Source organism: Mya arenaria, chromosome 8, assembly GCF_026914265.1.
Source record: "Mya arenaria isolate MELC-2E11 chromosome 8, ASM2691426v1".
Taxonomy (NCBI): domain Eukaryota; kingdom Metazoa; phylum Mollusca; class Bivalvia; order Myida; family Myidae; genus Mya; species Mya arenaria.
The window spans coordinates 7270319-7296948 of record NC_069129.1 but is presented as its reverse complement, the minus strand read 5'-3'; the positions used below and the strand labels follow the sequence as shown (position 1 = coordinate 7296948).

At 36.5% G+C, this 26630-nt stretch overlaps 1 protein-coding gene across 1 annotated transcript; it reads left to right on the top strand.

Annotated features, from left to right (window-relative positions):
• Nucleotides 1-19151: 19151 nt before the first annotated feature.
• LOC128243951 (uncharacterized) lies at nt 19152-26184 on the top strand. The gene is made up of 4 exons (XM_052961973.1): nt 19152-19244; nt 19481-21064; nt 21812-22060; nt 25352-26184. Exons 2-4 carry the CDS (start codon nt 19504-19506, stop codon nt 26182-26184), a joined length of 2643 nt encoding a protein of 880 aa, XP_052817933.1. The 5' UTR covers nt 19152-19244; nt 19481-19503.
• The last annotated feature ends 446 nt before the right edge of the window (nt 26185-26630 follow it).

Below are 26630 nucleotides of genomic sequence, written 5' to 3'. Positions count from 1 at the left end.
TAATCCATGGCACATCGAATGGGCTTTTTATAGAACCTTCTTCATAACAAATTGTGTCATTGTGTCATTGTGTCCGTTTAATACCTTCGCCACCCAAGTCGCAGTCTTATTTAAATATGTGTAATCTTCGTAGCAGTCGAAGTTCAAGTGTCATCACTCACGTTGGTTTGTGCAATAGTGATACTATCAAACGCGGAGTTAAATCATATCTTATCAGAAATTTAATAAGTAACATTTTTTGCTTCTCAAGCCACTAGGAGTAATAGGTACTCATCAAATGTAGTTGAAAATCCATGTTTATAGACGCTTAGCGTTTCGCATTCGTAATTAAAAGAAAACAGTATTTATTTTTCGGTATAATAATTTATATATCCCATGGAGGATTATAGCATATAGCAAATGTCAACGACTAACGCCACGTTTTATTTTAAGTCGTTGAAGGAGTGGGGCATATTGATTTTTATAATGATAACTAGGTCATTTCACTCTAACTCGAGTGCTATGATAGCATTTGATCTTTTCACGTCAGAGATCATGCAGCTGCACAAATCAAGAGCAGATATATAGCCCTTCAATTACAGGCTATCGGCATTTTGAAACTTTTGTTATTCAAAATTGTAAAATAATATCACACATATACATGAATACTTATGTGAAAAAATGCAATTTTTTTAAACATAAACCCTGTTTAATGACACAGGGTAAACGCCAAAGACATAGAGCACAAAACCAAAAACATCACAAGTAAGAAACATGGAACAACAGCACAAAACCCCACAAACATCTAAGTGCATATATACTTTATAAAAAACTAGGTATTAAACCATAGGGTGAGGTTTTGGGGATAAATAAGCCATCTGTTTTTTTTTTGCAGCGGCACATAGTAAGGAGAGGGTTATGGCTCTACAATTAGCAAAGATATTGGCAATTTCGAGTCATTGATCTAGATTGACAATTTCTTGTCTTTCGTGATGGAAGTGGGCTGATTCGTGCCCTATGAACAATTCTTATCCATTAATGATTTGCCTCCCGAGACAATATATGCTTTATACATGTACATATGTATTGTCATATATACTGTGGCAATGTACAAAATTGCCGAATTGTTCGGATTTTTCTGATAGTTTATGCAAAATTGTTTCTTAACTTAGGATTTGAATAAAATTGTATGCAGAAAGATGAATGTGATAATGTGAATAACTACTATGGAAAAGCCAGAGAAAAGGAAACACACTGAAAATAAACTACAATAGAGGCAGAGGTAGAGGAAGTTATGTTCATTATACATACGTTTCCTGACACATTTGACATGAAAGAACGTATATAAGATAAACAAGTCAGTCGTTGAGTTGTAAATCACCATTTATTAACCAAATGAATATACACTTATTAATCAATTATGTGGTATTTGCTGATAAACTGGAACAATCATAGTTGTAATACATTATAATTGACGACGAACTATTCGTAAACTCGCCCACTACGGTCCAAAGTCGGCTAATTGAAATTTCTTTCATTTCGCTAGGCTACTAAACTCGCCTAATTTCTAAATAAGAGCATGTTTCTGTAGCTTTTTGCATAAATATTATACGAGAAATGGACAATATTCGAAACTAGCACTTATAGAATATAATGATATATGAATTATTTTCGGCAGCCATTTTATTTTCGTTTTACCGACTGTTTAAATAAATGTGCGCCTTTTTCAAAGAATAATTTGGAATAACGAGCTTATAAAATATTTCCATAACTTTGTACGGTTTGCTTTAACTATTATGTTTATCATGTTATTGAAACAATTACCGTTTTTGAAGTTTCGGCAGACGATTTACGAAAAATCGCAAAGCGATATGCTTCCTTAGCATAAACAGTCCATCTGGCTTATTTATAATTCTGTTGAATGCCACTATCATGGATAAATATCAAGAACAGCAAAGACTAATCTAAAAAAGCAGAATCTAGGAATGATATAGAGAATATGCTTCCATAATAAGGTAAGGTATATATCAGAATGTTTTATTCAAAATGTGGTAACAAACGTATAAGTTAATTAATATAATACTCACGAATTAGGTGATTTCACACTGGCAAATTACTGATTCTTGTTCAACCATTAAGTGCCTGTTATCTGAAGGTTTTAGAAGCAAATATTCAGTATATAGTAGATGAAAACACGTTACTTCGGCTTATAAAACAATAAGTCGTAGTTCTTATGAATTTTGTAATACTAAAATATATATGCTTCGTGTATTGTGTATCTCATGTGCAAAATAAAATGGACATACTCCCGCAACTTTCATATCGTAAGCCATCCGCCCTATTAACAGTAAGACAGGAAAGTAAAGGCGAAATTCCAAAAGGCGAAAACACTTACCTAGTAAGGATAATCCACATTCAGGTGCTGAGACAGTACATCGGATGAACAATAAAGTCAGTCTGAGCTACATAATATTTCAATAAATCGACAGCAAATCAGATAGTGCTGCACACATATTACACAATTTTTTTTTATAACGTGTTCAAACTTAACCCATATCAACTGATATGATATGATAATGATATCATATGAATCAATTTATCAAATATTTTGTATACTCATTATATCCTTAGATCATCGTTTATTATAGTTTAATTGATAACTGTATTCATTGCTCAAACTGAACCTTTGATAATACATGTATGACTATTTGGACGAGCCCAGTAGCCAAACACTTTGCAGATAAAGGCAAAATTCCTAAAAAGTAAACTAAGCGAGAGACGAAGACAAATGACACGGTCAATTGTTTTTTAATTATTATTAGCGAATGTTTCTGCAGCTGAACAGTCAGCGAAACAGGTGTTCTGTTTGAACTAGTTAAACGGGCTGTACTCCGTATGATAAAATAGCCAAAAAAAAAGAAAATTGTCGAAAACTGACATAAACTTGGCATCGATGTGTACAATGCATTGAAACTTACTAACTGAAGTATCACATAGTTCACAATTTATTTAAGTTTAGCAGTTATTTTTCCATTAAAAATGATTACTGGATATGTCTTCCAGGTAGAATTTATTCCTTATGCGTGATTGCCTAGTCAGTGTTATCACGTGATATTACCGAGGTAGGTGTCGTTTAAATATCTCGATTCCCTACGTAACGCAACCATCGGCGCATCTCTGACGTACCTGCGTCGACGTTTTGATTGTAAACGAAAAAGTTGTACGCGTTAAGAAACGGTGACGCAGGTACCACAAAACTGCTCCCAACTTCCGCACGTGCAGGGATGCTGATTTTCTTTGACCCAAGGTACCGCTTAGTTGGGTATTTTGGCGCCATTTTGTCCGTATACGAAGAACTTGTACGTGAATGGAAACACCATCGGGACCGGTCTTGCTGTTTAGATCTCCCGATTCTCGACGTAACGCGACCATCGGCGCATCTCTGATGAACCGGCGTCACCGCGAACGTTTGCGTACAATTTTCTCATACACAGTCAATATGGCGCCAAAATTCCTTAAAAAGGGGTACCTTGTGTCGAAGATATCTCAGCATCCCTGCACGTGCAGAATGATGGGGCCAGTTTTGTAATTTAGGGTTCTCTATACCCAAGTAACGCAACTATCGAGGAGCCTAGGACGTTATTTAATCACCGTTTTCTGAGGACGCAAACGCGTCCAAAACGTTACTTTTAAGCGGTTTCTGCCATACCTTATAATGGGGAGTTAATGTCAAAGATATCTCCGTAACCATGAATGCCGGGGGGTCGGGACTGGTCTTGCAGTTTAGGTTTTTAGATTTACCGATAACGTGACCGTTGGCCAATCTCTGACGAACCGGCGTCAGCGCTATCGTTCGCGTATAATTTTCTGTTATGCGTCAAAATGGCGCCAAAAATCCTTACAATGGGGCACCTTGTGTCGAAGATAGCTCAGCATCCCTGCAAGTGCGGATGTTGGGAATAGTTTTGTAATGCGATCGTCGGTGTTATTCTGTCACCGGTTTCGAATGCCGCAAAGTGCGTCCAAAACCTTAGTTTTCCAGCAGTGTTTGCCATACCTTATCATATAAAGTGAATGCTGACGGTATCTCCGGAACCACGAATACGCGGCAGTCGGGACTTATATTGGCATTTAGGCATCTCCACTCTCTGGGCGACGCGACCAACGGTATATCTCTAACGTGCCAGCGCCACCTTTTCCGACGGCCTACAAGCTTCTCGTTTGCGGTCCAAATGGCGCGAAAATACCTTACAGTGTTGTACCTTGTGTCAAAGATAGCTATGCATCCCTGCACGTGCGGAAGTCGGGACTAATTGTGCTGTTTAGAGCTCTCTAAAACGTACGTTACGAACCCTTCGGTATGCATGGGACGTTATTTTGTCACTGGTTCCTAAAACAGCAAAGTGCGTCCACAACCATAGCTATTTAGCGGTTTTTGCCATACCTTATAATGTTTAGTTGCCGACGATATCTCTGTAACTACAAATGCGGGTCGCTCGGAACCGGTATTGCCGTTTAGGTATCTCCATTCCCTTTGTGACGCGACCATAGGCGCATCTCTGACGTGCCGGCGTCAACTTTACCTAACGCGTGCAACTTTCTCGTTTACGATCAAAACGGCGCGAAAATGCCGTAAAATGGGGTACCTCATGCCGAAGATAGCCAAGCATCTCTGCACGTGCGGAAGTTGGGACAAATTTTGCCGTGTAGCATTTACGCATACCTACGTTGCGCAATTTTCGGTGTGCCTGTGACGTTATACGGTCACCGGTTCCTAAGGCCGCAAAGTGCGCCCAAAACCGTAGTTTTTCAGCGGTTCTGCCATACCCTATAATGCTAAGTTAATGCCGACGATAACTCCAGAACCACAAATGCGGACCGGTCGGGACCGGTATTGACATTTAGAGATCTCCATTCTCTACGTGACGCGACCATCGGCGTATCTTTGACGTGCCGGCGTCAACGTTTCCCAACGCGGTTATGATACACCCCTAATATCAATTGCAAAAAAGTCTTCCCAGGTTTAAAAGTTATCAATGGGGAACTGTAATATACATTCAACCAGAATAACGACAATTTTAGATATAATTATTCCTTAATATTAATCAGAGCACTCGACATCCATAGCAACTATTAGTAGTTACGCATTTTAATAATGATTGATTCATCAATGTACTAACACATTTATTGTCAATAATAAGATTTCCCCCCAAAATCGATTAACCTTTGTAACTCATTTTATTTCAGCGGTTATTCGAGGGAGATAACTACATTACAAACTGCATACAGCGATAATAGCCGTTACTTCCTATTCAACCTATTTATAAATAATTAAATATGCTTCGCCATACATGTATACATAAGCTAATGTATTATGTTATGTAATAATTTGATCAAGGGTCATATTGGCCTATTTTAAATAAGTAGTGTGTTGTATGTTGCTTTTGAATAAACTTTCTTCTTTTTCTTCTTCCCTTTGCTGTATCCTAAGATATATTATTAGCCGACTTGTAAATGGTTGTGAACATTAAATAAGAACAACGGGACTACGATGGACTTTCTGTGCCATGAGAATGTTCAGGTTATAAAACAAACGTCGACATATTCAAAACGTTCCATACTTTGTACCCTGTGTGATTATGCAAACATGTTGCAAAATGTTAGTACATGTGGGTACTTGCCTTTCTTTAATATTTTGCTAAGTTAGTTAGTTTAATTTGAGCTTTGAGTAAATATTCCGGATTGGAGCCGACACATTTTGAACTACAGGAATCAAAACATTTGTGATTTCTCCGTTAAAACTGCGTAAAGACACCATCAGGGGTGAACATATAGTTAATATAACATTTGAAATGTTCCTCAAAGCGCGTCATGGCGGCTATTTATATTATAACATAACTCTTATTTAACGTGCGGGGGCAGGCGCACGGTCGGTTACTAAAGGCTTAGGTTCGACACACGGCAAAGGCAGGGGACTTGGAGTGGAAAATAACTGAGATGTGTTCAATTTCATTCTGTTCAAAGTTCAAGTCATGTATTTATTCAGTTGGCAGTAATAACGTATCAATGTATACTATATAGATATGAAACAGTATGTGTCTCGGTCACCTCTCAGGCGAGCTTTAATGTAATCTGCCAGTTTGAATTACTGCTTCGTTTATAGTTCCAAGGAGGTACAACTTAACCCCGTACCCCTCCAAATTGAATTCCTGCTTCGTTTATAGTTCTAAGGAGGTATTGCTTTACCCCCACTCCTCCCTAAGTAAGTTTCTGCTTCGTTAATAATTTCAAGGAGCGCTTTCATTAAGATCAAGCGTTAATATACATGAAATCACCGCTACGTTGTTTGTCGACTTTTAAAAAACATACGACCATCGATCAACGTCACAAACATTTATGCAGCAAATATTTGAATTGTTGATGTATAATATATATTCTTACAAATCTATAAAAAAAACCACATAAATGTAAAATAGCTGAAATGATCAGGTTGATTTTTATGAAAATACATAGTTTTCTGCAATTTTTCAGGAGGTAAGTTTGTAATGTGTTACCGCAATACGCGTTTTTGAATAACTAATGCACCAGTCAATTGTTACCACGCCCCCCCGGTCCGGGGAATAGCGGGGACTTTGACTTTCGGTCCAGCCAACCCCGGCTAAAATCCCCGCCCTGCCGGGACGAACAGATGGTAAAATCCCCGCCAAATGCCCGCGCACCCCAGGGACCCTAGATAAGGCCCATTCCCCGCAATATTTAAAGCAAAGACAAAACCTACGCATTCATCCGGCACTGCGGGGCCACATGAAAGGTAAAAACACGGCCCATTTCCCCGGCTATCCCCGGTATCCCCCCCCGGACCTGGGGGTGGGTGGGCGTGGTTACAATTGACTGGTGCATAAGACCTACGCTATTGAAGGATGTCCTCAACCGAAAACGAAATGCCGGATATTGCATTTTGGTGCTAAAATGTAGAATGCATATAACACTTACAACTGATAAAGACTTGAACCTCATAGCTATGACTTGTTTACATTTACTTTCAATTCATTACTCTTTCCTGCTATCACGCCTTACGAAGACCGGAAAAAGGGTATATCGGATAGTTTTGTTGAAATCCCTCATTCGGAAACTGAACTGAAATGTTTCCGGAAACATTTAGTTCAGAGCCCGGAAAATAAACGTCTTTTGTTTTAGTAAAAGTTATAAGGTATTCAACTATTTACGGGTTTCGCCTTTACCGCTTGTACTTCTTTATAACGATTTGTGTACTTGATATCAAAGTCATGATTTAGTTTTGAAAGTCCATACTTGGCTGGTTAATCATCAATTGATACGAAAGAAGTTATAGACCTTAAGTTTTACTACTATTTTTTTTAAAAGATTAATGAACTTGACATCCCTACTCTGTAATGTAATTTATATGTAACAGGTTCAGCCAAGAGAGTTGTTAAAATGGAACATACCGTTTTGGTCACGTGATGTTAGTTTATTTCTAAATACAGCGAAAGGCAATGTACGTGAAGTTAGCGGCCTAGCGGCGTGAAGTTAGCGGCCTAGCGGCGTGAAGTTAGCGGCCTGGCGGCCTAGCGGCCTAGCGGCGTGAAGTTAGCGGCCTGGCGGCCTAGCGGCGTGAAGTTGGCGGCTTAGCGGCCTAGCGGCCTAGTGGCCTTATTATTTTTTTCTATTTCCAAGCAATTGTTAATGCGTTTTTTTTTAAAACAAGTTTTTTTATTCATAAGCCGCTAAGCCGCCAGGCCGCTAACTTCACGCCGCTAGGCCACTAGGTCGCTAACTTCACGCCGCTAGGCCGCTAACTTCACGTACATCGAAAGGCATAGGAATAGAAAGTTTGTGTCTCGAAGCCGATGAACGAGCGTCGTGTAATCATGTAGGACAACTTTGAGGATCCTTTTTGTTCTCTATAGAGCGGATTCTGAACTAGTGGAGCATTGTGCTACTGCTTCTGGTTGTCATGTACGGACATTTGTTGGGTTTCTTGCTGGCAGTAAGCCGTGATCATTGCAATACAGACGGAACAGATTGAGTCAATGGTTTGTTTTTGAAACTCTAGAACAACGACGGAATAAGCACAATCTATTTATCTTCTTCAAAATGAAAAATCATTTCGCACGAGTATCTCTGTGACTTAGTCCCTCAAACCATCGGCAGCTCTAATAACTATTGGTTGCGCAGCGCAGATCATTACCAGTAAATTCCAGCCCAAACATCCTATCATAATTATTTATTACTACCGTCTGAAATCCGAAGCTTTAATATCCTTCCGATCAGTTTTCAAAGTACAGGCTCTATTTGATAATTCAAAAATATGTTAAATAGCAACATCCTGTAAGTACCTCCTTACTTTTATCACGGCGATATATCACTTCAAGTAATATATTTACGAATTCGTATTAACTGCAGTGCTTTAGCTGCTGATCGCTTTTCAAAAACATCGTTGAAAATCCAAACTGTATCAACTGTGGCGTGGTTGAAAACTGTCACCACTATTTCCTCATCTGTACACGTTTTTCCATTATACGGATGCAGCTGCTGGCTGGCATTTCAAGTTTTGCACCCCATCTTTAAACACTATCTTGTTTGAAAACGTATCACTTAGTCCAGAATTCAATAAGTCTATATTCAATTCTGTTCATTCATTTATAAGGAAAACAAAAAGGTTCTGGTCGCCCAAACCTCCTACTCTCATGCTCTCTCTTCTCTCCAACCTTTCACTCTATTCTCATACACTATACTTCATGCAGTTATCAATGCTTATACATAACAGTGAAAAGATTTTCTGTTATTTCTATAATTGCATTTCATTTCAAAACATTATATTCTATGATTTAACTAATTTTAGTTTTAAATAAACACATATAAAAATTGACATGCGTTAAATTGTGTTATCCGAAAAGCCATGGTATGCTCACAGTTCGCAATTCATTAATTGTTGGAAAGGGCTCTCATAAGTAATTTATGCACCAGTCATATGTAACTACGCCCCCCCCCCCCCCAGGTCCGGCGAATAGCCGGGACTTTGACTTTCGGTCCAGCCAACCCCGGGTAAAATCCCCGCCCTGCGGGGACGAACTGATGGTTAAACCCCGGCCAAATGCACCCGCACCCCAGAGACTCTATATAAAGCCCAATCTCGGCTTAATTTGGCGCTATGACAAAACCACCGCGGTCATCCGGCCCTGCGCGGCCACCTGGAGAGTAAAAACACGGCCCTTTTCCCCGGCTTTCCGCGGTATTTACAAATGACTGGTTCATAATCTTCCAGCCCAATCCTTATATTGATTATTTTGTATACTATTGCATATGTTTGTTCTTTGAAAATAAAATATGTTTAAACCAATTGGTTATTTTCCCAAAGGCAAGCGATACAAATAGGTCTGTGGGTTTCACTAAATATTGCAAGATTGATCTATGAGCGTTTTGTATACTGGTCCTGTTGAAGATATAGTATAGCTGTTGTAGGTTTCCTGTTCATTGTTCTGTGGCTTTGGATAATTAGACATTGATCCTCTTGAACCATAATAATTATTTCCAATAATTTGGTTTTGTCAGTAATCGTTGTAAGTTAAGTGTATATGATACTAATTACATACTTAATTTTGAGGACAAGGCAGTCCGAGAATGGGTTTATAGTTTGAATATATATATATATATATATATATATATATATATATATATATATATATATATATGCAGGTAGCATGGCAGAGAAATCTAGGGAAGAAACGTTACAGAACAAGCTTAAGGGCCTTCCAAGGTGAAAAGTGGGTTGGGAACGTGAAAAATGAAAACGTTTCAAAAGTTCATGCGTTATTAAGTTTTGAGGAACGATATTTTTGGCCGTAAAACATACAATCTTGGTGACATGTTTTGGGATAGTAAAGAGTTGTAAACATTTTACAAAAGTGGAGAGTTCATGATGGTATCTTTTCCAATAAGGAAGTTATTTAAAAAATATTGGAAAACAGTGGATGAAATTCATTTCCTGGTTACAAAAAACGCAAACATTTGTTTAAAAAAGCTGCAATCACCACAAAGCCTAAATAAATTATTGATTAAGTAGTTCCGATAATTTTGACTCATAAACATATTCATTTAGTATTAAGACATTTCAATGAAATGCTTCACATGTTGTTACGGATATATGAATTATGCTTGCTAAATATTGAACCTCAAAAGTAAACAAAAATTGATTTTTTTAAATTTTGGTCCTTCAAAAGACGTTTGCATTGTGGCCGGTCCATAAATTTTAAATTGTTTGAAAGTCATTGTCAATTGACTGCGTACATTTATTCAAAATGCATAAATCTGATAGATTAACTATAAGGATCTCAAACGGTTTTGGTTTTAATAATCATTAATGGTTTGTAAACAGGTTATCCAAAAGACAGTCCACATGTATTGCACAAACAGTTATATATTAAATAGATATCTTTAGAATCACACTTTGAATCTTAAATTACCATTTTCCATTCATTTCGTTTTTCAATATTTTCTCTTATATATCCTAACATTTTAAAATTATACAACTTATCTTGTAACTTATGCTATCACAAAAAAGCTGTGCCTATAATTGTACTATCAGTTGTACTAATAATATCAGTTAGCACTTGCAATCTGCATTATTTCAGAGACGATTCGCACACGATCAACAACTCGGTATTTTGCGCTATGCACTTAGCATTTCTACTCGCAACGTTGGCACACATTTTATTAACAGTTGCAGTATGTCTTCAACTTTCCAAATACAGGAAACTAGAAGGGAATTCGATAATATATGGGATAAACTTAAAAAGCGTCTATGTTCGGTCAGCTGTAGATTACTCAGACATTTGTTCAAAATACTCGAGCTCTTCACGTTACGGCTTATTCTCATTTGGTGACATACTTAAGCTATAAACATAGATGCAAAGTTTATGTCAGTTTTCGACAATTTTCTTTTCCCCCGCTATTTTATCATACGGAGTACAGCCCCTTTAAGTATATATTTGTAAGGGATAAGTAATAGTTTGTAATTCCGATTTGTGAAGTTGAGTTGTAAAATGAAAAGCTTAATTATTTTATGATAACAGTATATTATTATAATTATATTATAGTATGGTAAGTACATTTTTAATGAAATAAAGTATGATTAATGTCCATCAAAGAATTTGTTTCGTTTAACGTCCTTCAAAATTTGTATTACTTGCATTGTATGTATCAAAATAAATGATTGAATATTTGTCATATTGACCAGATTTAAAATGTTTTGTGTAACAAATTTAAAACAAAACTACATGTCCGTCTTGGCTAGCACTTAAGTCAGCAGTAAATATGGTTCAAAATATTCAAAATATATAATAAACCGAAAAGAAGAACATTCAACTTCTCTAGTTTTTAAATATTATGACGAACAAAGTATTTAGCGTTGATCTAAACAAATGCAGTAGCCGTTGGTACAACATCAAATGATACAACGCTCCGAGCCCTGAATATTGTACAAGTGTGTACAATATAAAATGATACAACGCACCGAACTCTGAATATTGTACAAGTGTGTACAATATAAAATGATACAACGCACCGAACTCTGAATATTGTACAAGTGTGTACAATATAAAATGATACAACGCTCCGAGCTCTGAATATTGTACAAGTGTGTACAACATCAAATGATACAACGCTCCGAACTCTGAATATTGTACAAGTGTGTACAACATGAAATGATACAACGCTCCGAACTCTGAATATTGTACAAGTGTGTACAATATGAAATGATACAACGCTCCGAACTCTGAATGTTGTACAAGTGTGTACAACATAAAATGATACAACGCTCCGAACTCTGAATGTTGTACAAGTGTGTACAACATAAAATGATACAACGCTCCGAACTCTGAATGTTGTACAAGTGTGTACAATATAAAATGATACAACGCTCCGAACTCTGAATGTTGTACAAGTGTGTACAACATAAAATGATACAACGCACCGAACTCTGAATATTGTACAAGTGTGTACAATATAAAATGATACAACGCACCGAACTCTGAATATTGTACAAGTGTGTACAACATAAAATGATACAACGCTCCGAGCTCTGAATATTGTACAAGTGTGTACAACATAAAATGATACAACGCTCCGAGCTCTGAATATTGTACAAGAGTGTACAACATAAAATGATACAACGCTCCGAGCTCTGAATATTGTACAAGTGTGTACAACATAAAATGATACAACGCTCCGAGCTCTGAATATTGTACAAGTGTGTACAACATAAAATGATACAACGCTCCGAACTCTGAATATTGTACAAGTGTGTACAACATAAAATGATACAACGCACCGAACTCTGAATATTGTACAAGTGTGTACAACATAAAATGATACAACGCACCGAACTCTGAATATTGTACAAGTGTGTACAACATAAAATGATACAACGAACCGAACTCTGAATATTGTACAAGTGTGTACAACATAAAATGATACAACGCTCCGAGCTCTGAATATTGTACAAGTGTGTACAACATAAAATGATACAACGCTCCGAGCTCTGAATATTGTACAAGTGTGTACAACATAAAATGATACAACGCTCCGAGCTCTGAATATTGTACAAGTGTGTACAACATAAAATGATACAACGCTCCGAGCTCTGAATATTGTACAAGTGTGTACAACATAAAATGATACAACGCTCCGAGCTCTGAATATTGTACAAGTGTGTACAACATAAAATGATACAACGCTCCGAGCTCTGAATATTGTACAAGTGTGTACAACATAAAATGATACAACGCTCCGAGCTCTGAATATTGTACAAGTGTGTACAACATAAAATGATACAACGCTCCGAGCTCTGAATATTGTACAAGTGTGTACAACATAAAATGATACAACGCTCCGAGCTCTGAATATTGTACAAGTGTGTACAACATAAAATGATACAACGCTCCGAGCTCTGAATATTGTACAAGTGTGTACAACATAAAATGATACAACGCACCGAGCTCTGAATATTGTACAAGTGTGTACAACATAAAATGATACAACGCTCCGAGCTCTGAATATTGTACAAGTGTGTAAGTGTGTACAACATAAAATGATACAACGCTCCGAGCTCTGAATATTGTACAAGTGTGTACAACATAAAATGATACAACGCTCCGAGCTCTGAATATTGTACAAGTGTGTACAACATAAAATGATACAACGCTCCGAGCTCTGAATATTGTACAAGTGTGTACAACATAAAATGATACAACGCTCCGAGCTCTGAATATTGTACAAGTGTGTACAACATAAAATGATACAACGCACCGAGCTCTGAATATTGTACAAGTGGGTACAACATAAAATGATACAACGCACCGAGCTCTGAATATTGTACAAGTGTGTACAACATAAAATGATACAACGCACCGAACTCTGAATATTGTACAAGTGTGTACAACATAAAATGATACAACGCACCGAGCTCTGAATATTGTACAAGTGTGTACAACATAAAATGATACAACGCACCGAGCTCTGAATATTGTACAAGTGTGTACAACATAAAATGATACAACGCTCCGAACTCTGAATATTGTACAAGTGTGTACAACATAAAATGATACAACGCTCCGAGCTCTGAATATTGTACAAGTGTGTACAACATAAAATGATACAACGCTCCGAACTCTGAATATTGTACAAGTGTGTACAACATAAAATGATACAACGCTCCGAACTCTGAATATTGTACAAGTGTGTACAACATAAAATGATACAACGCACCGAACTCTGAATATTGTACAAGTGTGTACAACATAAAATGATACAACGCTCCGAGCCCTGAATATTGTACAAGTGTGTACAACATAAAATGATACAACGCTCCGAGCCCTGAATATTGTACAAGTGTGTACAACATAAAATGATACAACGCTCCGAGCCCTGAATATTGTACAAGTGTGTACAACATGAAATGATACAACGCTCCGAGCTCTGAATAGTGTACAAGTGTGTACAACATGAAATGATACAACGCTCCGAGCTCTGAATAGTGTACAAGTGTGTACAATATGAAATGATACAACGCTCCGAACTCTGAATAGTGTACAAGTGTGTACAATATGAAATGATACAACGCTCCGAACTCTGAATAGTGTACAAGTGTGTACAATATGAAATGATACAACGCTCCGAACTCTGAATAGTGTACAAGAGCTCTGAATATTGTACAAGTGTGTACAATATAAAATGATACAACGCTCCGAGCTCTGAATATTGTACAAGTGTGTACAATATAAAATGATGTTCAAACGCACCAAACTCCGAGTGTTGAACAAGTGGGTACAATATAAAATGATACAACGCTCCGAGCTCTGAATATTGTACAAGTGTGTACAATATAAAATGATGTTCAAACGCACCAAACTCCGAGTGTTGAACAAGTGGGTACAATATAAAATGATGTTAAAACGCACCGAACTCCGAGTGTTGAACAAGATTGTACAATATAAATTGATGTTAAAACGCGCCAAACTCCGAGTGTTGAACAAGAGTGTACAATATAAAATGATGTTCGAACACGCCAAACTCCGAGTGTTGAACAAGTGGGTACAATACAAAATGATGTTCAAACGCACCAAACTCCGAGTGTTGAACAAGTGTGTACGATATAAAATGATGTTCAAACGCACCAAACTCCGAGTGTTGAACAAGTGTGTACGATATAAAATGATGTTCAAACGCACCAAACTCCGAGTGTTGAACAAGAGTGTACAATATAAAATGATGTTCAAACGCACCGAGCTCTGAATATTGTACAAGTGTGTACAATATAAAATGATGTTCAAACGCACCGAGCTCTGAATATTGTACAAGTGTGTACAATATAAAATGATGTTCAAACGCACCGAGCTCTGAATATTGTACAAGTGTGTACAATATAAAATGATGTTCAAACGCATCAAACTCTAAACCTCTAAACCGCAGTGTTAGTTCAGTGCGCTATGGTTCCTGCCAGAACTTAGGGGTCACTGGTGATTTATGTCTCACATATGTAGGAAATGAAATTTTAAACTTATTTTGTTAGAGGGCGCTTCCTGCATTTAGGTTGGTCAGAACTGTCCCTTGAAATAATAACTATATGCAAATGCAAGATTTGCCGCCTTGCAAGGGCGCAGTTGAAGTTAAGATTTCGGAAGGCTAAGTACAAATCTTGTTTATTTCGATCTCACTACGTTTTTGGCACATGTATTCAGTAAGTTTATTTTTGCTTTATTTGCCTTCGTTCGGGGGAATCATTTGTTTAAATAATTTTGTTCAAAAATAATTACATTTCTTATTGTTAAGATAAAAACAAGTACATTTATACTGTTAAGGTAGAAATACAATCACATTTTGTTGTTAAGGTTAATAAAATTGTATCTCAATCAATTAGTGAATTTGTTAAACATTTATAACTAGCTGCAGGATTCCCACGATTCTTTGTATAGATACATTCTGTTGTGTTTTGCTATTTTTTTATATGCACGCATGAATTTGTTTTGTATTTTATGTTTTACTGGGAGTATAAATGTTTAACTTTCAGAAAACCGCTTTGCTACTCTACGCTCCGTTTTAGAGGAATAAAAGTTAAAGTATAGCGCGTATATTGCATCCTTTTTCTTGTGGCCAAGACACTTAGTGAAGCTGCCCACTACAGCTGTGCCGTAGTGCTCTTGTTAGTCTCAACAGTTATGGAACACACGTCCGTGTTGCTTCTGTTACATTGTTCATTATTGTTTTATTGTGTTTTGACCATTTGAATTTAAATAACTGATGCATACACTATCTGCTTACGAATCTGACAGTATACGAAGCTGAAACAAGAGAGCATCTAATGTGTATCTCATAAAACTTTAGTATTACTTAAATGGCTTGACATATCAAGATAATTATTTGGTGGAGAATACTTTAGGCGTTAATATTGGAATTAATAATACAACCAGATAATGTACGTTCCTAATCGACGCCAAAGCAATTCATCGTTTTAGCCTCCAGTTTCCAATAGACTAAATTAGATATAGAAAAAAGATAATACTCATTTCTGAGGTCGGTTCTCTGAACTAATATTTAAATGAAGACACTGTAAGAGGCATGTAGACCAGGCAAATTACTAGTTGTATCGACAACATTCTTGAACCATCCTCATAAAAATGTTATCAAAAACATTTTAGAATTATGTTTGAAATATTTTACACAAAAGAACGTATACGCATGTCTCCTCAACGGTTAACGGTAAGATATCAAGATGACGTAACGTTTATTTAAGGAATGAATTGCGGGCCTGGTGTCATTATCGGGGAATGAACGCAATTGGGCTGGTCTAAGTGTGTGGAGTCGTACTTTGATCAGCCCAATTGCGTTCATATCCCCGATAATGACATCAACCCCGCAATTCATTCCTTATATTTACACCAATAGTTCATTATTTTATTCAAGAAAGGTTAAAAAAATACTTCATTTCATTTCGGATTACCTTTCAGTAATCCTTTCTTACCCATTCTGTAAATAGGACGACCCGACTGTTACTGAAAACATTTTTTTCAAATGACGTCACAATAACGCGGGAAAAGATCAACCACTTGAAATCACTTTTAAACGTAAAGTTGAAACACTTTTGGCAACAAAACATTTAAAATATAATAACTTAGCACTTTCTAAAATGGTGATTTATATTTTACGGGACCTGCTGACACAATACAAACAATATCAAGATCAAATTTTCATGTATATTGTTATGGATCTACCTTGCCCCGTTTCAAAAAGGCAAGATATATTAGTTGTAAACCTAAAACCTCAGCTTAAAAGATAAATGTCCTCACGATATTATTGTTGAAACGCAGTTAACGCCAATAGCAGGGATTAAGTTTCCTTTCAATTTCAGCTTATAATTTGTTTACTTTAGAATAACTTATCTGAAGAAAAGCAATTAATAAAATTACAATGTGTAATCCATTTAATACCAGAAGAAACCCACAATCTTGGGTAACATGTTGCAACAGCTGTTTCACATTCGTTGTAAAAAATAATTATTTACAAGCCGATGATCTCATAAATGAAGACATTTCCGTATTTCCGTAATTCAATCCTTGTTTCTGCATATAATCCCATTTCTTTCCTCTTTCCTTAAACGAGAGGTAATAATTGTTCGGAAAATAGCTTTAAAACATAATTTATTTTACGAATTGCATGAAGCTCATCCAGTCATAGTGATAAATTCTGACCTCTTTCAGTCGCTGTGTTATGATATTAAAGTATCAAGATGTGATTGGAATCATTGGATGGTAATTTTTCTTGTAAGAGTGCAGTGATCAAATTAAAGTGACATTCTTACTCAAAATCAATACACACACATGTATAGCAAACATCTATTTTGACTGATACACCTTTAATTACTTACTAAATAATGCATTTGTGGAAAATATCAATTATTGATAATAAGATTGAAACCGTGTATTTAATAGCAGAAAACGCACACATATTAAATGATTGGTGAATGCTAAAAGATTAACTGTGGTCTACTATAGTCTTACTAGGTAGAAATACCATGTTTTATGCTCATTTAAAATAAAACTTGATATCCTTCATTGGAACAATTGTTTTCGACATTTATTCATCATTTTTGGAATATAAAAAAAACAATATTTTTAATTTTGGAAAGTATAAAATGTGTGCATTTTTTTGCACACTCTTTCCACCGAACAGAACGAATGGTCATACAACCTGCTTTATGGTCGTATTTCATACACATTGAAGTTGTTTTGCTGATGTCTTTCAGACATTATTCATTAAAGATGCACTCTTACCCAAATAGTTTTACTACAATTAACAAGTGTTTAGATATATCAGAAAGGATGAATTAATGTCGAAAACAATGGTTCGTACGAAGGATTCCCAGTTTAATTTGAAAGAAATGTACAGAAAACACGGCATTTCTACCTTATGGAACGATAGTAGATATCCGTAAATATTTTAGCACTCACCAATCATTTAACATTTTTGCGTTTTCAGCTATTAAATAATCTGTTACAATCTTGTTACCAGTAATTAATATTTTCCATAAATGCATTATTTAGTAAGTAGTTAAAGATTTATCGCTCAAAATTTATGTTTGTAATACATGTGTATGTATTGATTTTGAATACGAGTGTTACTTTAAGGTATCCATTGAACAAATAAGCTTGTCACTGTATCAAGCCATAAGCTTTAAGTTTAATGTTAAATGATTGGTAACATTTGAAAATGTCTAACTGATCAAAAATATTTTACACAAAAGATCGAAAAAAAAATTAATATACAGTTATCGGAGTGTGTTTTTTTTTGTTCTTGGTAAAAATCGTAAATGAAACGACGGATTTTGTAACCTTTTACGGCCAAAGCAACGTGTGTGTAATAATAATATTGGTACGAATTTACATACTAAATGTGCTCAATATAGATCGGTGCATTTTCTTCAAATCTTAATGAATTACCATCGGGTTAATTCATATGACTTTAATGATCGAAACAAAAACGATAGCGATACTGTGGCGATTTTAACTGAGGAATTTGTAGCCACGTAGCTATCAGGGGCGTAGCTTCCTTTAGGCCGTGTAGGCCGCGGCCTACACATTTTTCAGAAAATCGAATTAATAAAATTGCTAAATCTGCAATAAAGGTATAGGGGATTAGGGGCTTAAATTTGAAATCCCGACAAATACGCCTTAATATAAATTTACTTCAAGGTAAAAAAGATTGATTTTGTTGTTCTCATTAATGTTTTTACAACAAAACGCACCAACCACAACATAGCTAAAATAAAAATCGGGGGGGGGGGGGGGAGACACCCCAAGAAAGTGGCCTACACATTTATTTTCGTCAAGCTACGTCCCTGGCTATCATTTCATAAACCCCATTTATAAAGTCTAATATTATTTTCTATTATCTGTACCTTAATAACATGTTATGTCTAACATACAATTGAGGTAGTTTGCTAAAAAATAAACAAAATATTATATTATTATCCAGGAAATTAATAAACTCAAATAGTCAACAAGGAAGATTTCGTCCTAGATTACGGAAATATTATACAGTGCGCGAAAGGGGGAAGATTTTGTGACGGATTTAGATGTATAATAATAAATGTGTTATTATGGGAATATTTGACTAATATTTAAACGTAAATGCACGCGACAAATAGTGTAAAATCTTCTCAAAATGGACATTTTTAAGAGCAATCTTCTCTGGTGAATATAAAAAAAATAATTGTCTTTAATGTATTTATTTCTTCTTGATATGAGTTACTTTATGTATTTATTTATTTGCATAACAAATATCAAAAACCGATACCTATTTAATCAATAAAAGAACCATGTAGTTCTTTAGTATGGTTTAATATAATTTTAATCTGAAAAACATTCGGTACACGTCTTAAACGTAATGCTTAATGGTAAAACCAGTAACTGTTGCTCCATAATTTCAGATTGTGTCGGATTGGGTCACACGATGGAATCAAGGCTTTTAATTTACTATTTCACTCTCGGTGGATTGGTGGGATTGACGGGACAAGATCTACGGCAGTTAAATGATGACAGACGACTTAAAATGCCAGAATATCGGGAAAGAACATTAGATCGCAAACTGCCATCTTCGACGAAACGAGATGACTCACATTTTGGCTTGTCAACGAACTTGCTGCCATTCGAAATAAACACAAATGACATTGCGCTTATTAAACCAAAAAGTTACGTCGATGGAAAAAAACGAAATGTAATTAAACGGAATGCAATGGTGTTTAAGAACCTGGCGGTCAACAAGAAATGCAAAATGAAAGTCGATCAACGTACTGTTAGTACATTTATTTATCGTGTATGGAGGTTCGAATCCAGATACGTGTTCATGGGACTACGACCGGAGAACGGTTCTGGGATTAAAATAAGAAGCAGCCCGGATGTGATAAACGGGAATATCTGGACCTGGACTTTCTGGGATAAGAACGAAGCCCAGGAGTTTCTGAGATGGCCCATCGAGTTTGGAATATGGTCAATGGGTATACTGTATCATTCCGTTCTACGACAGCCTCAAGTGCTACCGGTGGTTTTAAAACGAGTCAGTGGTGATTGCTCTCACCTGACGGTTGGAAATGTAAAAGATGACCTGGCGATTAGTAGGGCGCTTAATGCGATCACTCTTGGGCTGATGAGAAATAATTCGGATGGGGAAAAGTACGGACCAAGCTACTATTGTTACTCAAGAAAACGAAACGTTCCAGCGTACATGCAAATAATATGTGAGAACATTGTTTGTCCGTTTGAAGGTATAGAGAAAGAGTGTTGTGTTTACAGATTTAACAGAACAAATATGAAACGTAATGTTATTTGTCCAGAATTTAAATACATTTATGACACTATTTCGTGGAATGTGCCCATTTTGTTAGCCATTATTTTATTCATCTACTTTCCAATGCTTCTGTTGTTTGTTGCGCACAAATTTTTTGACAGTGTTCGCTCAACCTATGTTAGACTAAACCGCACAGAACAAGGTTTCACAGAATCAGACGACAGCTACCATGAACAAGGACTGAACGGACACAATCACACTGTCGAGATCTATTTACTGGAGGGATATAAACATGTCAGTTTTTTCCAAACACTTTTTATGCCCCTTGCTTCTCTAAAGAGAGTCACTGTTACGTTACAAAAACGTTTCCTATTTTTGGTTGTTGGCAGATTAACAAGAGTGGTTTTTCCCTTCATAACCCTTAGTATAATTGGTATTCAGGCATACGTTGATTACTCAAACTTGAAAAACTTCATTAAGACGAGCGTGAAATTGGGTGTACCATATGGGCTGCGGTCAATAATCACGGGCTACGAAATGAGTAGAACCAACTTTCTACCCTTTCTTGGTGGTCCCTTTGTAGCCCTGGCTTGCTATGTTGTAGTCACCACAGTCCTGCTTATGATACCAAAGTCTTTACCAGAGTTTCTTGCCAAAGGTCTGGGACCAAAACTAAATGGCCAATGCGCTAATGCCAATAACACAGAACTTCATCCAATGAGTGAAAGTATAAACACTCTCGAACGTTCTGGATCACTTATGTTTACAGATAAATCAACCGGATATTTGCTTTTGTATCGTTTTACAGTTTCACAGGTCCTAATGGTGCTAAATGTTAGTTTTTGGAAAACATCCATTGCTGTTCAACATGATCGCTGGAAAAGAATTTACCATAGAAGTTGCCACTGGTGCATTATATTTCTTTTTCCCATGTACTTGGTCATTTGTATTGTAGAATTGGCTTGGATATATGTTATTCACGGTCTCCCAATAATATCTTTCGGACGTCTTGTTATAACAAGCTATTGTTCTGCTTTACCTCTGCCAAAGAAAACACCCATATGCCGGATTTTTGCGTACATTCTTAAACTATTTACATTTACAGCAGTTCTTTTCTTTCTGTACATGTTGTGCGTGGTTTTTCTAGAAACCATTTTATTCCTTACCAGAATTTGCGTTTTCTCCTACACGGCAATGATTCTCGTACCTAAGATCGCCTATGGATTTCTGATTTTCTATTTCACTATTTTCTTCTACCTTTGGGACGCAATAAACGACTTCTCCCTCTACTACAACCGCCTGTTTCACGACTCCATAAAGGCCGCAATGTACGTTCACAGAACACGGCGATCAAGGGTTGATGGTTTGTTGTGCAAGGTGAGAGGACGGCGTGGAATTCGACAAAGCATTTTTGAAATAATCATAGAAGCGCATAACCCTCGAAGAAGACAAATAGTAACTACTTGTCTTAAAGTTGCGGTCATTCTCTTCCTGATGTGGGTGGCGATTGATTTATTGACAAAGACGAACAAATTCAAGGACTTACACACGATCATGCACGTAGGCACAGCCATCATTGTGTGCGCCATGCCGCAAATATTGAAACGTATGTGCCATCAAAGGGAGAGCAAGTTGCTGCGGAGAGAGTTCAGGAAAAAACTTGCTGCCACCATTCTGTCACATCTCGGATATTTTGTTTACAATGAAGAAACATCGGGCGACAGTGAGGAGAGCCGTTCAGATTAAGATCAAACCCTGTGTATTGCTTGGGTCTGCTAAGTTTTCAATAACCCTACCCTAGTTTTAAAAGGTTTAGTGCAAGTAATGTTTGGCATGATAATCCCCTGCTATGCATCGCCTGCTAATTGCACTGGTGTCACAGTTCGGGCCAATTTCCTGTGTATTCGCTTATTGGCTCAGAGCCATTTAGGGTCCATTTCTATAATAAAACTTTCAAAACTGTGGGGTCACTTATAGAAGGCTTAAACTAGGCCTTTTAAACTAGATGGACTCTTACTCCCAATTAAGCACCTCAATGAATCAAATTGTTTTAATTTTTCGAAAAGGATTAATAATTATCGAAAACAATGGTTCTTATTAAGGATACCGTATTTAATTTGAAAGAAAGGTGATCAAACACAGATATTCTACCCTGTGAGATGAAAGTTGATCATTGTAAATATTTTAGCACTCACCAGTAATTTAATATTTGCGTGTTTTCAGCTAATAAATACACGGTCATAATCTTGCTATCAGTAGTTAATATTTAACATAAATTAATTACCTATTAAGTAGTTAAAGGTTTATCACTCAAAATGTATGTTTGTAATTCATGTATTGGCATTGATTTTGAATAAGAGTGTCACTTTAAGATTCACAAGAGTTAAGTCATTAAGTTTAATTGCTAAATTAAATTACTACGCGGTCTACTTGCAGCGGATTTAAACATACCGATTTATGAGTATGTTTACCGTCCATATACATACGAGGTTGCTTTCGATAAAAATGGCAGAGAAGCTCCTAATGTTCAATAACCGTTCCCTAGTATTTACCTATGACCACATTTCGACGCATTTCGATACGTTTGTAATGTTTGTTGTTTTTTAACGTTGTGCCTCTTTCAAAGTGTTTTTTTGGCTTTGCTACTTATGCGTTTACAGTTGAACTGTATAAGTATCTTCCATGGCCGAGAGTGTAAGATAGGTTCATTCCGACCCGAGCGTAGGGTGTTTTGCGGAAACAAGGTTTACCGAGTTTCCGCAAAACACCCTGCGCGAGGGTCGGGATGGACCTATCTTACACGAGCGGCTATGGTAGATGCTTTTTCTCCCATCTCAGTTAATCAAAATTAAGTAAAAATGTATTTTTTTGCTAGAACTCTTTTGTGCTTAGTGAAAATAATTGCGTACGGATATGCGATAATTCGTGGTTGTCATGGATATTCGCGCAGTGATTCAGAGTATGTAAAAGGTCTGATCGGTCTTTAAATAGTTCTAAGAAGAGTGAAGCATTATTTCTTGAAAGGTGCTTGAAAACTGTTTTCTGGTGACATTTGAAGCGAGAAATAATTAACTAGCGTTCTAAATATTACCACAAGACAAGGTTTCCATGATGCGCTACAGACGACAGTCTTCAACAAGGGAGGTAATTACACTGTGGTGACCATTAATAGAAGTTCCATCCGGGCAATTTATCTTCGCCCGTGGGCAAGATAAGAATTTCTAGCATGGTTAAATTAATGAATCTACTTATCTGAGGTGGGAGAAAAGCTTATCTTGGTTAAAGTGTACATTACTTGGCTTGCTTTTTTTCGACTTCTGGGCATGTTGCTTATATTTTGATTGTTTATTGACCTTTTAGTTCCAATTGTGTTATTTACATGGCCGGATAGAACGTTGTTGGGCAGTCTGGACAACTGTTATGATAATGACCAGCACCCATATACGTCTTAAATTTACCGTTATTTTATTGTTTAATTGTACGACAAATGTGATGGGCGTTGTGTTAAATTAAATTGTATAAATAAGTATAAAACGGTCCGTTTCCTTGATAACAAATAATGTTCAATACAAACTTATCCCTGAATAATATTATTGTTTAAGATATAAATGATAACACGCTACCAATAAAATGTCCTATATAAATAATCAATCTTATACGCTGAGCAGAGACTATTACTGTATGAAAAATGAAGTTTTGAATAACATTATTTATTGCGAATAGCTTTCCCTTTGCAAGGTCATGCAAAAGTACTAGTGCATCATTGTTTCTGCACAATGCTATTACGTTTTCCCATTCATTTGGTATTTATATTCAAAAGTATTCATAATGCTTTGAAATGTAAATGTATAGTATAGAGTTCTAGGATATATTTTCTCTATTGTTGAACAATAGATGGGTCAAATCCATATATGTTTTCGTTTTATTATTTTACTAGTTCCCGAGTTGGTTTGGGTTTTCCATAGTTATATTTAGTAAATTTAGAGGTCAATCTCAGAACTAAGCTGCTTGTCCTACGGAAAGACCCTCCGTTGGCGCAAAACGCTATTTGACTAGGAATCCATCTAATTTAACCTTGTTTACAAAAATAAAGGCAGCGGAATTGAAATTATTCGATTTGTTTTTTATAATGTATTGTTTTTTTCCTTCTGAAAATTGCGTATTTCAAGGTCTCATTTGGTGTAAATCAGGGTCCGCCGCGCGTACTGGCTACGACAAAGAAGGGTAAAATTGCCCCAGCTATATCTTAAGGGAATAATGATGGAAGATTACTAAATCTTCCAAAATGTGTATTTTGGTAATCGAATATTCGAATATTCGATCGAAAGAATTACCGAATATTCGAATATCAATTTTGTCATTCGTTTGCATCCCTAATTATAACAAAATGTCTTAACAATGTAACAGTAATATCAACTATTATACTGTCTTTTATTTATTTGTATTTATTATATACTGAATATTTCATCTTTGAAGTATACACAAACCTTTAACTGTTCATGTTTGCATGTAATGATATTTCTTTTTATTGTTATCATTTGTTTTGCTACTACTAAAAAACATTGAACCTGACACAAACATGTGCTATTACTTTATTTGGTTCATAATCCCATGCTAAACAAAACCAATGTAAGTCAAATCTAATTCGACACTATTCCATTGTGTCACAATGTGTTGGCAAATCTTTGACAAATTAGTTCAGGAGTCAGTTCACACTTTGATTGATACTTGTATTACTTCTTCAATTTTTTTTATGTGTTGTTGTTTTTTTTTCGAAAAAGAAAAAAAAATGATCAATTGGAAAAATAATTACATATCAGTTTTTCTGTTCACTTAAATTAAAACTGTACTACCTCTGAGAAACCGCAGCAAGAACATCATATTCAATCTAATTGTCATACACTACGCATATATTTTCTTTATGCTGACTTGATGATATGGATCAGCATTTTTCTTGTAGTATTTACTCCCCATGCTATAAAACGTTGATGCTGTATACGTCTGTATCTCTCAGACATACGAGACTACGTCTGTACCTCTCAGACATACGAGACTACGTCTGTACCTCTCAGACATACGAAACTACGTCTACACCTCTCAGACATACGAGACTACGTCTGTATCTCTCAGACATACGAGACTACGTCTACACCTCGCAGACATACGAGACTACGTCTGTACCTCTCAGACATACGAGACTACTCTACACCTCGCAGACATACGAGACTACGTCTGTACCTCTCAGACATACGAGACTACTCTACACCTCTCAGACATACGAGACTATGTCTGTACCTCTCAGACATACGAGACTATGTCTGTACCTCTCAGACATACGAGACTACGTCTACACCTCTCAGACATACGAGACTACGTCTAAACCTCTCAGACATACGAGACTACGTCTACACCTCTCAGAAATACGAGACTACGTCTACACTTCTCATACATACGATACTACGTCTACACCTCTCAGACATACGAGACTACGTCTTCACTTCTCAGACATACGAGACTACGTCTGCACCTCTCAGACATACGAGACTACGCCTGTACCTCTCAGACATACGAGACTACGCCTGTACCTCTCAGACATACGAGACTACGTCTACACCTCTCAGACATACGAGACTACGTCTACACTTCTCAGACATACGAGACTACGTCTACACCTCTCAGACATACGAGACTACGTCTACACCTCTCAGACATACGAGACTACGTCTACACTTCTCAGACATACGAGACTACGTCTACACCTCTCAGACATACGAGACTACGTCTATACCTCTCAGACATACGAGACTACGTCTACACCTCTCAGACATACGAGACTATATTTACTAGATGTAGGCAGGAGCGTAAAACATAAAGTATGTTTCAGTAATATTATTACATTTCTTTACATTGTAAAAATACAAAAAGATGTAAACTTTTATCTGAGGTCTGGGGGACCCCTTCATGTTGACCCGTAAATATGGACCACGAGGTCAATCATAACTATAAGGGTAAACAAAGGATATGCTATTAACCGGGTATTTCATTTCTTATTAGGAATATACATCACAGCACAATATAATTAAACAGCAAGTGACAGCAATATTGCGGAACCAGTATATACATTATAATTTGGAATAAATTTACTGTACAATTACTGACATCATTTACGTCGACACACGGGTTGCATCCAAAACAACCAAAATTGTTCTACGCTCTCTAGCAAAGCTGGTGAAAATTCAGCAAAACACAGAAGGCTGTTATATCGAAAAGTTTCATGTATGCACGAAAAACAG